At 42.7% G+C, this 15,850-nt stretch overlaps 1 protein-coding gene across 2 annotated transcripts in view; it reads right to left on the bottom strand.

Annotated features, from left to right (window-relative positions):
• Positions 1-2,419: 2,419 nt before the first annotated feature.
• capn5b (calpain 5b) overlaps positions 2,420-15,850 on the bottom strand; it is a 41,462-nt gene continuing 28,031 nt past the window's right edge. For both annotated transcript variants that reach the window (XM_073479858.1, XM_073479857.1), the window contains 8 exons: positions 12,077-12,270; positions 9,796-9,873; positions 8,924-9,119; positions 8,718-8,840; positions 8,449-8,645; positions 7,094-7,215; positions 4,954-5,084; positions 2,420-2,602 (listed from right to left, as the gene is read on the bottom strand). In XM_073479858.1, coding sequence (XP_073335959.1) covers positions 2,420-2,602; positions 4,954-5,084; positions 7,094-7,215; positions 8,449-8,645; positions 8,718-8,840; positions 8,924-9,119; positions 9,796-9,873; positions 12,077-12,270 — 1,224 coding nt within the window. The remainder of the gene's footprint in view (positions 2,603-4,953; positions 5,085-7,093; positions 7,216-8,448; positions 8,646-8,717; positions 8,841-8,923; positions 9,120-9,795; positions 9,874-12,076; positions 12,271-15,850) is intronic.

Here is a 15,850-nt window from a genome sequence, read left to right on the forward strand (position 1 = left end):
GGCTGCTAAGCTACGACCGGTAACATGTGCAGCACAGGCAAAGAGTTCAGTTCAGTTTTTTTTTAAGCCATGCAGTTTTTAGATCGTCCATAGCAACCGGCAGAAAGCGTCTCGGGGAGTCTGAAATGGTGCTAGTGATGGAAGACGGGAGGCAAGATTTCACACATGAGCGCGCTCACAGAACAACACAGAAAAGCTCTGAGTCGAGGGAGAGAATAGCTGCTGTTGGCTATCGTTTGTAAAGTCCACAGTAAAAAGAGACAGACAGTGCTGCATGCGCTCCAAAGCACCGGCAAACTGGTGAAGACTTGAGGTGTCTGGGTGAGCCGACTGGGCGGGACGAGTTATCCACACATATAAAAGAGTATATATCATGTCAATATATAGGAGAGAGAAACCGAAACTATGACAGAAAGCAGGGTGTGATGGAGAGTTAACGAATGGAGGCTGTGCTAACGCTGAGGACAGGGAAGAGAAAGAGTATTTAATATGACCCCCCTCCTGCCTCCTCAAGGTGGAGAGACAGACTCGACCTTAAGGCAATGCATAGCCCTTGGAAACATTGGCACATGCATGGAGAGTGCAGAGATGTCTGCATATGTACGAGAGTGTGAGAGTGTATGCAGAAAGAAAATAAGACGTTTGTAAGATCAGGATCGGACGGATTGATTTGATCAAACTGTAGCTCAGTTGCTGATGCAGATTCTGGCTACAAAACCTAATTTAAAGGGACAGTTCACCCCGAAATCAAAAACATTTATCCTTCTACATGTGTTGCTATTTATCCATCTAGATAGTTTTAGTGTGAGTTGGAGAGTTTTGGAGATGTCTGCCTTCTCTTGAATATAACAGAACTAGATGGCACTCAGCTTGTTGTGCTCCAAAAGCTCAACAGCAATGTCTCTCTCCAGAAATCTTGAACTGGTTACTCGAGGTAATCAACAGACCTTGTTGTGAGCAGTTTGTTGTCAGAACTTTTTTCTTTCTGATGAGCTTCACCTGACAACAGTATGGCTGAGCTCTAACATTAGCTAGCTTAGTTAGCTTAGTTAGCTAGCCTCTCGCCCACGAGTATTTGCAGAGACATTATAGAGGAGACAAACTATTTAAAGCATTTTAAATAGAAAAGTCTGTAACACCAAAGATGGTGGTTGTATCAGATATAATATAACGACATCAGCCGATCGAGTTGTTGCACTGACGCGAGTGCACAGTTGAGATTCACAAAAGTTTCAACCCGTTTAGTGCAGCTGCAGGGAAGAGGACAATATCACGCTACTGCACAGAATAACCAAGACAGGTGAGGTTATTCAAAGATTAGACATTGAACTCGCATCCCTTTAAGTGCTCTGGTGGGATGTGCTGACGACATCACGCTGCGTCACTCTGGATTGAGCTGTGAAGTAAGTCAGTGTCGTGAAACTGTGCGTACGTGTAGTAGAAGTATAACCTGTGGGAAACACTGCGTTTTAAACCATGGAGTTATGGCTCTAGCCCCATTCACTTGGATAGAGGCCTTATCTTCTTAGCCCGAATTAACTGCATGGGGACGTTGCCAAGATGGCTGTCCAGTTGCCTAATAGGACTTTGGTAATTGCACAATTCCTTTTGCTAGGTGATACGATTGGAGTTGAAAGAAAATAGTTCCTAGATGAGGCTAACTAATGTTAGAGTTCAGCCGTGATACGGTTGTCAGGTGTAGTACGGTAGAAAGAAAATAGTTCCAACATGAAGCTGCTCACAAAAAGGTCTGTGGATTATCTTGAGTAACCTGTCATGATTTTGGGAAAGAGACTTTTGATTGGATATCGGTGAAACGTTCGCAATCTACATTCAGACAACAAGCGTAAAGCTCAGTGCTGCCTCAGATCTTCGTTTACTGCTTGCAAAAAGGGTTTTCTCACTCACATGAAAGAAAACCATTATGATCAAAATTCATTAATTGGATTAAAGAACTGTCCATAAGTGTCCTGTGGATTATCAGGAGTAACCAGGTCATGATTTCTGTAAAGAGACATTGTTGTTCAGACCAAAACAATCCAGATGGATAAATAGCATTACAGGTACAGGAAACATATGTATTTTTGAGTTTGGGTTGCACTGTCCCTTTAAGAACACATTTCTGATGCAAACCCTAAATAACGGACTAACTTGGCAGGAATGTGTTCAAATGCGAACCCCTAATATCGTCTGAGGACACCTTCCATCCAGACATGGAGGTAAAGGCCTTAAAAAAAACCCACATGAGAAAGCTGAATTTAAATGCTGAAGCAAAAAGGGAAACGATAAGAGACGAAGAGAGCGAAAGCGGCTGAAGACACAGTGAGCTCCTGTGATGGTCTGAACTGTGAACATGAACGGTGGGCACGATGGAACGCCACCTTGAGAGTTGATCGTTATAATTGTACAAACGATCGCCTCAGATGTTGTTGAGCATGGTCGAGGTGATGAGGCGCACAGTGAGCGTGCCCGGGAGGTCGTTGTCTTGGCGGCTGCCCTTGTCGCGGAGGTGAAGCGTGTGCTGCTCCTGCCGCTCGTTTGGGTCGCTGAACAGGATCACCTGACCCAGGAAGGTGTCCACGATCATGTTCTTGTTGTAGATCTGTTCGCCGCTCGTGGGAGGAAGGCAGACATCCGAAAATCGAAATGAGGGGGGGGGGGGGAGCAGGAAAAGAGGAGAGAAAAGAGAAAAGGCAATAAGCAGTCACAAAAGAGAAAACTACAGGAGGAAATACACAAGGGACAGAAGTTAGCGAGCGAAGATGAATGAAGAAGAAGAAGTGCTGATGTACTGAAGTTTGAAGCAATAACTGAAAAATAATAAACCTGACTTACAGCGCACTCTTCAATGAGAATTAACTTATAAAACACTTTATATCTGATTAAAAAAAATATAGAAGATCTAAAAATAGATAAGTGTGAAACTTTTCCTGAAAAAAGGAACTAAACTCTGCTTTCAGTGATTATGAGATCATTTTACCAACACTGGATGTACAAAGATAAGATTTGCAACAAAGGATTTATCCTTCTTCATGGTCAGGTTGCACTGATCTGATCTATCACATGGTGTCGACATTGACATTTTTAAACCGATCAGGTATCGACACGTCCACCTCTACTTTAAACACAGTTATCTGAAGCCACTGTCTACTCCATTCTCGCCTCCAAAGCTTCAAAAGCCAACTCAACGAGTGAGTTAGTTGAGGGTTGAGCTTACGGTTGTCACAGCTCCGTCCACCCAGGACTGCATTTATTACATGCGGCGCAAAAGTGCCCTCTGGAAAGGATGTTTTTCTGCCAGCACACACTATTAACACAATTAAATATCATGGGGTGGCTTCACTTCTCGCTTTTCATCAATCTTTTTCGGTGTGGCCGACACAAAGTCCCCTCTACACACAAAAAACATGATACTGAGCCTGTTGCTATGAAGTTAATGCACTGGACTGATGCAACAAACCTAAGAAGCATGTTGGTGATCTGCCTCATGTTGGCTTACACATATTTTAATCTGTTCGACACAGAGAGCTGAAAACATTTTACGCTCTGGTGAAGGAGTATCGAATTCAGTATTAGTGTCCGGGTAGAAAAAGGACAGTTGGTGCATCACTTCAACAGAGCAGCACACTTCTGCCTCCTTCCACTGAGATATAGAGATGATGCAATTTCACAGGTCTGATTGAGTAAATTCAACTTCACATTACCGACAATAATTCCCTAACAAGTACACCGGCTCGCACATATTGCCTGATATTGAGCCTGTAAGCGATTGGTTATGGATGTTCAGCAAATTTCCCTTAGCGGCCCGGCTCTCATGTGATACAGTCACACACTCAGAGATGACGAAGGGGAACTGGATGGAAAAGGCAGGTGAGAAATATGGTGATGGGGTTCAGGAGCTGAGAAAAGAAAATATATAAAAAAGAGAGCTTCAAAAGTGTACAGCTGTGTGTGATAATGAGTTTTGCATCATGCTGAGACAAAGACAGCCTGTAATCAAACTTTCCCCTGAGAGGAACTCAAGAGCTTAACCTACACCAAAGGAACTGATGATTATGTTCAGTTCAAGGAGTAAAAAAGTACTTTGGAAAGGTCTAACATCTTTAAGGGTGAAGTCTGCGGTTTCTGAAACATCTATGATTGGTCAAACACAGAGCTATATTGTTTTTTGTCTTTCCTTTGCTGGAGTTTGTACCCCTGTAACTGAACAATACTGTACATAACAATGACAAATAACTAACTCTCCTCAATCTCTTCATTCTGCTCTTCAGCTCTGCATCTGGATTTCACGTGTCATCAAAATCATGTGACTGCAAACAACGTATTGGTCTTCACAGTTCTTCAGATGTGGTGGAAACTCAAACAGGAATGTGTAAAAATAAGACTTTTCTTTCCTAGTTTAATATGTTTAGTTCAGTTGCACAGTTCGTGGAACTTTTGGGTCAAATGGGGCTATCAGCCTCTGCAGCCTCACTCAAACACAACAGACATGTAAGAAAAAACATAAAGCAGCAACAACCCAATGATCCAGACACCACACAGCCACCGGAGAGCAGGACAAGACCACGAGAATGAAGAAGGAAAGCTGTGATTGTGTCCTGCATCAGGAACTAAACAGTAGTGCAGAGATGTGCGCCTGTTACACAGATAATCAATGTGTTTTCCCTGTCCTGTTTACTGCTGCCATTTTAAAAACACACCGCACATTCTGGTCATCAATTTAAGTTCTCGAGGAGATGGAGGGTTAAAGAGACGGTTCACACAAATAAAAGACACACTGCTCCGTGGATCTCTGAGGCTGGTGTCTTAAAACCTAAACAAAACTATCTGCCCGGCTCGACGACACTGGAGGTTGCTGTGAACAGATGACTGTCTGGTCCTTTTGATGCCTGACAGCCACCACTCACATGCTGGGGTAGTTCTCAGTGTTCAGGCCGCAGAGTGACAGCTCACCTCGATGTGGATGCCCTCCTTGGGTTTCTTGCGGTAAAACAGGCCTTTGATGTCAAAGCTTGGGCACCGTGTGTCCTTATGAACTGGTGAACGAACCCTCTCTCCTTCACAGTTGATGATCACGTAGGGATCTACAGCTGAGGGAAGAGAACGTTTTGAGATCAGGAGCTGATAACACTGGGATTTGTCTGCGTACATCAATTAGGTAAGGATAAAATATTTCACTATATGTTTAAATTTCATTATCAATTCATCTTCAGGTGGTAATTTCAATAAATTTCTTGCAAACCATAAAGTCTTATCAACATTGGACTTGAAAAGAAAACAAACATCACTTGAACTAATTTTATTATCACAGCGTTTTAGATCTCAGACGTTCATCAGGGGAAATTCATACAGACAAAAACTGTGGACTGAAACCAATAAAGTAAGTTCAATTGATTCTTTGTCAAGGTCTTTGTTTTTCTTAAGTTGTATTAATTAATCTGACAATCGTTTTCTCGATCAGTAGATTTATATAGTTCCTGTGCTACAGGTCAGATTGACGTCAACAAGTTGTTTGTTTCCTGCAGCCAACTGTTGAAAACTTGATGATTATCAATTTTCAATCATATAAAACAAAGAAAAGCAGCAAATTCTCACCCTTGAGAAGCTAGAAACAAGTAATATTTGGCAAAATAAAGAAAAATGAGTCAATCAACGTTCATCATAAAGTGTCTAAAAAGATTTAGAAGCTCCATTCTGCTAAAGACTTCAAACCTAAATGAGTCATAATTCATCAAAAATGATTATTTGTCTTACGAACAAGTGTGTCTGATCAAACACTGCAGACTGTCCATCACTTTATTAACAATGTTCCAGTTAAACGTTCTCTGTTTACTTTAATTGGAAGTGCTCAGTACAGAGTTTTGTTAATTACAAGAAGAACTCATTGGCCTTAATTTGTACAGATGTCAGGGAGGGGCTGCTGGCGCCCTCCGATTGGTGTTTTTCCCCCTGAGCTTTGGTAATATATGTAAAGTCTATGGTTGGGAAGCTGTTTGTCTACATTAATTTCACCTGATTGAAGTCTGAGGACTGACATGTTAATAAGTGATTGACGGAGTGCAAACCAATCTCTTCAACTACACCTGAACTACAATGTCATAGTCACACTCTGTTGGAAATTAACTACTTTTACTGAAGTACTATCACTTTGCTTGAAAGGTAACTCCACCAACTTTACACATGACAGTGTTTACAGGTCCGGGGGAGTACGACTGCATATGTGGAAAAAGTAGTATAAAGCCTTTTGTGGCTCCAGAGGAAGCCGCATGTAATCTGATAAATTGCCTCCAGTGTTGGCACTCAGTGGCTCCATTGCATTGTGGGTAATGTAGGCTCCAGGTTTTGGAAAGGAAGAAGAATGTGTGGGGAAAAAAAGGCAATGTCTCTGGTTGTGTTGTATCGATTTTCATCATTTGTTTTTAAATTGTACGAAATGAGCCTAACAGTGATAGACCAGTGGACTGCTTTTAGAAACCTGGCATCTACATTACCCACAATGCAGTGCAGCCACTGTGTCATGATTGGAGGCAATTTTTCACGTATGCAGTAGTACTCCACAAGACCTGTGAACGCACTTTAATGTGTAAAATTGTTACCCTTTAAAGCCACTATGTGGAGGATATCAACATTCCTGACCTTGGTGCCACCCGGTGGACACTGTGGCAGTCACCACGAGGATCTGACCCGGTAATACACAATGAATAATCTGACAGCACTGCAAGGACTGCATCAGTTTTCATCAGGATTGTCTAATTTCTACATTATTATGACATCAGAATTATGAGCTATAATTAATCTACACATAGTGGCTTTAAAGTTGGGTAAAGTGTAAAAGTTAAAGGTTTGTGCACACAGGAGCTATAAGGGGGTAAAGACTGTATACTGCAGACTACAGCTACATAAGTGACTACAGTTTCAGCAGATGGTGCTGTGGTACCTCGTGCTTTGCTCAGAAGTCTTTCCTTACTGGGATTGAGGCAGTGAAGCTCTGTGGGTGTTTACACGAGTTTACAATACAAGAACGTAAACAACAACATGCAAAAACAATGCACCAAGTCGAGCTGGGATACAGCTCTGTGCGCACTGGTCCTACCTCCATTGGAGTCCTGTCCCTGCAGACCCTCAGCGTTCAGTACATGGACCTGAGTGACCAGCTGAGGGTAGCCACACATCCCCGTCCAACATGTCTGAGGAGGCTCGTCCAGAGTCAGCTCTCTGGGAGACAAAGAGTGGACGTGACTGTTAGAGAACTGAAGAAGCCAACTGGAGTGAAGTACTTCACTTTAATCTATCCTACATTAGTCCTTCCAGCCAGTGTTTCTTGAACAGTATACAAGAGAGCCAAATTTGTATGCAGTGACACAAACTAAACTACACAACAAAGTCCTTGTCCTGGGAACTAAAATAAGAGCAAAACTTGAAAGTCTGCCATATGGTCTTCTGGGAAATGAAGTCAAAAGAGCAGCTAGCAGAAAGTGGGAGTTGGTCGATGGCTCCACAGATAAAGGTTCGGAGTGTTTAAAGGTTGCCTTAAAACAATAGTGCCCATTTAAAATGTTTTTTATAGTATTCCCTCCGTTCAAACTGGCCATCAGAGTTGCAACGATTAATCTATTAATCATTTTTCATCAACGATTTTGCTAAGACCATCATAGCCCACGGTGTCATTCGACCATCCACCCTGACCGTCTGAACCGCCCCAGAGAGGAAGAGAGTCGGAAGAGAGTCGAAGTGCTAATCCAGCGTGGTTTAAGGCTGCTCCTGGCTAATGTCTGCTCACAGGAAAAGGAAACAGACAAATAGGACTTGTGTCTCCCCCACAACATCTCAGATGAAGCTGCTGAACTCGACAGGCGGACCGTGTTTGGAGCCGACGGAGTGCAGGACTACAGCTGGACGAAGAGAGAGGCGGACTCTGTGTTTATAACATCGATGCTTGGTGCTCACACACAGTCAAAGTCGATGGACAGTGTTTGCTAGATGTCGAACTTTTGATATGAAGATGCCGGCCTGATTCTCATCACTGTCTTGTTGCTGCTGTTTAAATTCACCTCGAAGCAGATTCAAAAGATGCACTATGTGTTAATGTATATTTCTATATTAATAACTGTATGTATGATCTGTAATTTGTGTAGCCTGAAGAAAAAAAAATCTAAATCATCTGATTCCAGCTTCTTAAACCTGAATATTTCTACTTTCTTTCCTCCTCTCTGATAGTAAACTGAATATCTTTTCGTTGTGGATGAAGCAACATTTGAGGACGTCATCTTCGGCTTTGAGAAACACTGAATGACATTTTTCCACCATTTTCTGACATTTGACTTTATCATGACAGCTTCTAAGCAAACCATCCGAATAACTCTCTCATCGCTGTCACTCTAGGTGCTGCTCTTCAGTAGATTTAAACTGTTAGACTTCTTGTGTTCAGTGGTGAGATATCAGATTTACTTGCAGTCTGAAGGCACATCAGTGAAGACACGGAGCAGGAAGTCGCCCTGCTGCCCGGGGTCAAAGGTTGTGGGAATGATGACGTAACGGCCCTCCTTCAGCTCCTTCCTGAGGAAGACGCAGCGGGAGTTGATGTAGATGGAGCCCGCTACTTTCTGCTGGGCTGAGTGCATACGGTACTTCCGATTAAGCTCCACCTGCAAGATGAGAAGAGGTTTAAGACAGGAATCTGTCCTTCTGAGGTATTTGTGCCTCGTGTGTGTTCCTACCCGGTGAATATCAAAGCCTATGGCGAGGTTTTCCCCTTTGCCCTCTTTGGGTGTGGCCCTCTTTTCTTTTTGCTGTAAGCAGATCAGCACCTCGTCTTCCACCTTCTTCACATCAAACACGTACTGTGTGGAGAGAGAGACCCCACGTCACACTCCAGCACTGGTCACACATCTCTCTATAAACACACATGAACACAAGCACTAACCTGGGGGTTCTGCAGGAAGGTGGCCTTGTGATTGATGCAGCCTCCAGACCGGTTGCGAAGGGGGTCCTGGCGGTGGACCCAGGAGCCCCTCATCACCTCCTCCTCCCAGGTTTTGTGGATGCTCAGGTAGGAGGTGTTGATGAGGCGGCACAGGATCAGGTCCGTGAAGTACTGGCAGAAGTCGTCGAACGTCATCCTGCAGGAGGGCAGGAACAGGAGAGAAGAGAGCAGAGAGAGTGGATACCAACGAGAGGGAGAAGCTTGAAAGAAGAAAACCTTTGACAGGTTCAAAAATAGAGGAAATGAGACCAGGAACAAAGAAAAGGGTCACATGTTAAAGGGAGGTAAGGATTTCTGGTGCTGACATGGGATGAGATTAAATGTTGACAGATATGGGTTTTTAAAAAACTGTAGCATAACTTTCATTCGACCATTTTAATGCCAACAAACGCCCCAAATCTACAGACGTTCAGTGTTTCGCCCAGGACTTAATGCTAATGTGAGAATGCCTTTTTAAAACAAGAGTTAGACCTTTTAAAAAATACTCTTTTGTTTCTTGCTGTTTAATGAGCAGATCAGTACAACTCTCATGTCTGTCCTTTGAATATGATGCTAAGCTAAGCTAACTGGAGGAAACCTGATTTTCATTTGTCTGATAGAGTGCATATTTCTCAAAACTGGCACAATCAGCCCAAAATGTCAAAGTCAGTTCAGGTGAGAGGGTTCCCATACACAACAGTATTAATCAATTATTCAATAACCTGTACTCATTCAAATGTAACTTTCATTTCTACCAGGCCAGCACCGCATCAATAAACGGGTCTAAGATGAGGAGAAAGAAACAAAATTGCTTGCACTTAAACGGTTCTCACCAGAACTCGCCGTCGTCCTGCACGGTGACGCCGAGCTTTTCTCTCTCGCTCTTGCTCACCTTGTTCCACTCCTCCGAACTGCAGTGAGCAAAGAAATCAGAATAAAACACAAACCAATTAATGGTGAGATATTTAGCTGCGAGTCTTTCAACAATCAAAGTAATTGTGAATCTAAATTCTCTGTGTCAAGCTCTGATGAATAAATGATGAATGTGTCTGTCCCTCATGGGCACTATCGTATTAAAATCTCTGCATGTGTATTTGTTGGTGTGAATCATCGCTAAACATCAAGGTCCGATTTGTATTCACTGCTCAGGGGAAACAAGCACATTTACTGGATGCATTAGCTCTGTGTTTATGTCCTAGTATTTATGATTCACTGACAACGTCCACATCTCAACAGTCTGTCAGGCTCCATTTACAGTAACGGGTTTTAACAAACATATGAATAAATTATTCAGCGAGTGATTGAGGAAGAAGAGAGATGACTCACATCTCTTTAATAACATCTTTCTCTCTTTCTGGCCTGATCAATAATTCAGACTCCATTATGATCCTGCTTTACCACCTCCCTGTTTGTTTCACAGAGTCCGGTAGCTAACAATTTAAAGATAGAAATGTCGAGGGGGCAACTTTATCTCAGCCTTACCAATTCCCTTGTGTCGGGTTGCAGAAATGGGATGAAACGCTCTTGTCAGGGGAGAAATAACAGCTTTGTCTTCCTGATTGAAAGGCCACTTGTGCAAACCGGTCATTTCGATTCACCTAGACATTTGAATTGAAGGGTTACTCAGCTCAATTTTGGCCCGTCTGTGATGATATCTGAGCCGCGCCGCCGTTGATATTGCCCTCTAAAAACAAGCTCCAACAGGGCCGAATGCAGTCATTCGTCTTTGCTCCGTGGCCCATTAGCTTGATTGCATATCCATTTTTCATTGTCTACATGACATTTCTCATTGTGCAGCTTTCTTGTCTAGGTTGTGGGCATTAAATATGGGCCAGTCTTTGTTCAGTTGTTTGTTGTTTACTCATTTATCACACACAAGCTCTCAGAGATTTTAAGGAGAGGAAGGGGACCAGTGCACATTTAAAAAATTAAATTAGCGAAATCAGTTAAATTGGTCCAGGTCGCAGCAAGGTCATGTAGGGAAGGACAAATGCATCGTTTGTGTTGTGCTGGAAATGTTCCACGTCTGACTCATCTAGATCACCGGGCGAAATAGGGACAGATGGATGATGGCGGCTCAATGAGCCTCAGTGGCCCTGTTCAGACCTGGTATTAACATCTGTCCTGAGTGATCCGATCACAAGTGGACAGCTGTAAGTACAGGTGGAAATGCCCCCAAGATGCTATGAGGAAGCATTTGAGATCCAATCACTGTGACCACATTTCGAGGTGGTTTTGACCGCATGTGACCAATTTTTTATTAATTATTTTTGCAGTGTGTACGGGCCACATTGAAGGACTGCCTAGTCAACTGACAATCCTCTGCAAACAGAGAAAAAAACTGAAGCAGAAGATTTGAATCTGGATGGAAAAACACTTGGGGGGGACGCGGTCAAGCATGCTTCCAGGATATCTCTCTCACTGGCTTTCGGGAAAGTACTGATGTAATGATAATTGTGGTCATCTAGATTTTAAATACTAAATATCAAACATGTTTGATATTATCAGGGCGGCCCAGTGAGTCTACGAGCAGGTCGTTAAAACTGGATCTGTGAAGCCCTCATTTCACATTACCTGATAATCTGGGCCGAGCATCGTTACCGATGATCTTGGACCAGATTTATCCTCCGATTGTCAGTAGGGGGACGAACTGTGTACACTTATTTATCATTTATGAAAGAAAACAACATTTTATTGACTGTTAACATGTCAAATTTGACAAATACAGTAAACAGTAACCAAGGAAGGCTACTGCTTTGTTGAATGTGGAGAAAGTCGCCAGATTCCCTTAAAAAACGCTGCAATTTTGTGAGTTGTTGCGTTAGGAGAGACTTTATAAACTTTGTTAAAAACTGTCGACAATAAATTCTTAATCATTTGGGCCTTCTTGTAAATTCGGCAAATGTCAGGTGTGTTAAAAACTTCATGTCTGTTTGTCACATTCATGTATGTGTTCACTCAAGATACATGTTAAAGCTAGATATGAACTGACGGGCTTAGAGCTGTCCACTTGTAATCGTATCACTGGTAATAACAGGTCCTCAGTGAGCCTCAATAAGAGAAGATGAGCTGCAGTAGTCTTCCCGTGCCTGTAGGTGGAAGTATTGTAGTTACCTGTCGCTCCAGGGGCCGCTCCACTCCTTCTCTCCCCAGGGGTTCCTCATCCGGATCATATGCAGCTTCTCCGATTTAAAGAAGGCCAGCAGTCCGTGACCTAGCCGCACTTTCCGTACGTCTGTCACAGCGTAGGCGTGACCTTTGACCAGGCCACAGTCCAGCCGTGCCTCCATGTCCTCAATCGTGGTCGCCTGCAAAAACAGCAAAAACAGGCCGGTTGAAAACAGATGCTTTTGTGGATCTCTAGAAATATGTAAAAGAGGGAGGCTGGCACAGTTCCCTGGGAAATTATAAACAGGTAGGTGTTTAGTAAAAGGCAAACAGGGACACTGTTGCGGTTTGCAGTAGAAACACAAAAAAGCTCTGCTTCTGAGGGAAATGAAAACAGAACGGAGATATTTGTGCCTTTATTACAGAGAGTAGAGAGATGATGGGAAAACCAAAGACAGGGAGATGCAACAAAAGTCGCCGGCAGGACCAAAAACGTAGGTACTGGGAGCACATTTGGAGGAGGGTGTATTTCGATGAGTGTATGTGACGGAGCAAATGTGATGCGACACTTTAAATTTGACCGAGGCGCCATTTGTGGAGAGGAGAGAGTCATTAGGCAGCGTTGTTAGAAAATTGGTTCTTCGAGCTAATAATTATGTGTTCAGTGCACTTGGATTTTCTTGTGACACATTACTCTGCAAATTCCAGACATAATTATCCTCACAACAGCTGAGAGCCTGAATAACATGGTACACAGAGAGCCAAACAGACGGACAGGACAACAGATCTAAAACACTGGTTTGTTCAAATAAAAGCTGTTGGAAGGAATACTGATCCCACTGCCCATAAAAGACCAGGGAGTCATGGTGGTGTAGTGTAGCCCTGGCTGGGATCACACTCTGATTATATCACACAATCAGCGAGATTTATAGCCCCAAGATACCTTGCATGAGAGAGTTAACGGTGTGTGTCAGGTGTCTTCCCTCTTTTGTCAGAGGTTTGGGGAAAATAAATAATGTGCTCAATCTAAAATTGGTCCAGAATCCAAAAGTAAACTGATTTAAACACTCTACTCTTTACCTTTACTCTCCGTTATCAGCCACATTACACCATTTCAAGCTCTGTCACTGGATGTTTCTCGCCAAAATGCGCCTTGGGAGTCATTTTTAATTTCTAGATCGAAGACTTTATGTACACAGTCACTTGCATCTTTGAGATTAGTCTGAAAAGTGAAGCCGATGCGGAAGTGTCTTAAACCTGCATTCTTTCTAATGGCCAGCAGGAGGCGACGCAAGTGGTTTCAAAAAGAAGTCTGCCTGTGTGTAAGATTATGATAAAACGACCCTATTCCTCACTTGATTTATTACCTCAGTAAACAGTTTATGGTCTCAATCACAAGTTTTAAGTCTTCCTCAGCACAGCATGACATTTATTTGCCCCATTTGGTCCCACTTAGAGTAAAATAGAAGATAAAGCAGGGTATGCTTTAGGGCTACCTTGTGATTGGCAAGTCACCACCATAGTAATATGTTTGATCCCGACTTCCACTCTCTCATCCATAAATGGTCACGTCAGACTGCATAAAACCAAGATGGCGACCCTCGAGCAAAAGCCCAGGAAGAACAGCAGGCTTTGAATTTTCAAATGATTACGTCATGTGTTGCACTGGGAGCCAAAGACTTTTTCCTATAAGCTTACAATGTGAAAGAAGCGGCTGTAAAATGGTGGCTAATTGTTTTAGCATCGCACAACCCTTGCAAAATGACCATCACGATCATAATTTGATGCCATTTGGTCCGATAACATTCAATTTAGCCAGGCGCTAAACCGGATGTCAGCTGGTCCAAAAAACTACTTCTTCTTTGCAACTCTGTCAGGGTCTGTGTGTCAACAACATTTGGACCAGGTCTATTTATCTTTGAGTCCCCTTAACATCGGGTCTCTCTTTTTTATTTCGACATAAATGCATGCATATTAGATTCAAGGTAGGTTTTCCAAGGGTTGTTTTCAGGTCAGGTCCATATTTTGGACTTCATCTTCATGCATTTCCCTCGTGTTAATTCCCGCCTTTTCCCCCCTTAGTCTTTCCACAAGAGATGAAAATGAAATGAGAGAAACAGCAGACCAGCCTCGGGTCTCCCAGAGGGTTGGTGTTGAATTCACACATCCTACAATAACAATTCAAGATTGAGAAGTACAAGCCAAAGTAATAAGAACAATGGATAAAAGTGGAAAATTCATTTTTGTATGGTGCTGGTAATGTTCGCTGAGCTCTCATTACTCTCGCAGTTGAATAATAGACCCTCCAGTGTAAAAACTCATGCATATAAAAGAGCCATGTCATTTAAAAATTGAACTGCACCTGACTCTGAATCACAATAAGGGATTGTGAATTAGCTGTTGCTGGAGCAGGACGTCAGGGAATAAGATTGGCGTGAAACATCAGACTAAAGGCCAAACTGTGAAATTCATACAACAGCATACGCTTGTTTTCTTAACAAGCCGATGTGAGTTCAGAAACAGAGCAGCGAAAACCTCTGCAGGCAAGTCAAAGGTTTCTCTGCCTCAGATTCTAAAGCAATAACGTAAAACCGAGACTTTAATATGATACTATAAAACAGTTTTTCAAATGTTTTTGCTCATGCCGACAGCTTCCAGTTGTCTCAGCTGATCAAAAACAAACAATACAGGGATTTTCCAGAGAAGTTTGTGATTCAGATGCAGGAAATGTTTGAGGAAGCAAAACAGCTTTGTGTTTGGAGAGGATTGGATTTTAAGTCACACTGGCTGCTCAATCACACGCTCAGGGAAAGAACTCAACAAGCCTTATTTTGATCAAAAGTGATCCAGTCACACAGTTTCAACATGCCGTCTGTATCGATAAGGATCTAAGGATAGAAGGCATCATATGCAACACAGGTTGTGATACTCTTTGTGGAAAGTGTGTGTGTTTGGCAATACAACTGATTTGACTTGTATCTGGATATCTTATCTAGATATGGAAACACGCATGTTGATAATGCAGGAGTAGCAATCAGATCAGCCAGAATGCATCTAGAGGTGGTCTGGTCTGCACTGTGATCCAGATATTTTGAGACTTTTCAAGCATTAATATCATTTGATATTCACTGATAACTATTCAACCATTCTTCTGAACACTATTGGGCCTTGGCAGAGGTATGCACTCTACTGAGACAGGTGTGAATATAGTCTGGACAGTGTGACGGCGAATGTTAAAAGGTCACTTAACTTTTCCTGCTACCCCAAGCTCCCCATCAAAACGCTGTGAACGACTGTAAACCCATTTAATCTCTCAAAAATCTTTACCAGCATCATTTTATTCCACGAGATTCACCCACATCGAGTTCCAGGCACACAACAACTGTTAAAATCCTTCTTGTACACCCACTTTCTCCATCTTCCACACAAAAGTGCTTTGGTTTGTAGAAAATGTCAGCCTCACCACACACTGAGTGGGTTCAATGGCCTCCCCTTGAACCCTTTTTCACTTAAATGTACCATTATCCTGGCATTAATGCATGTGCCTCAGTGTAACAAGAACCTATAGCCATACCCAGGCTTTGTGCAAATATTCTGGAGAGGATAAGGAATGCACATTGTCATCAAAACAGACAAATCAGAAGTGCGTGCTGTTCATTTGTGTGTACCTCACGTAATCTCACATAAATTACTGCACGACACTTTAGAGCATTTGAAAAGAATTTATGCAGAGATTTGGCACTAAAGGAGGCTGCTGTCTTTGCAGCAAGACACAGGCAG

This window comes from Pagrus major, chromosome 13 (assembly GCF_040436345.1).
Source record: "Pagrus major chromosome 13, Pma_NU_1.0".
Classification (NCBI taxonomy): domain Eukaryota; kingdom Metazoa; phylum Chordata; class Actinopteri; order Spariformes; family Sparidae; genus Pagrus; species Pagrus major.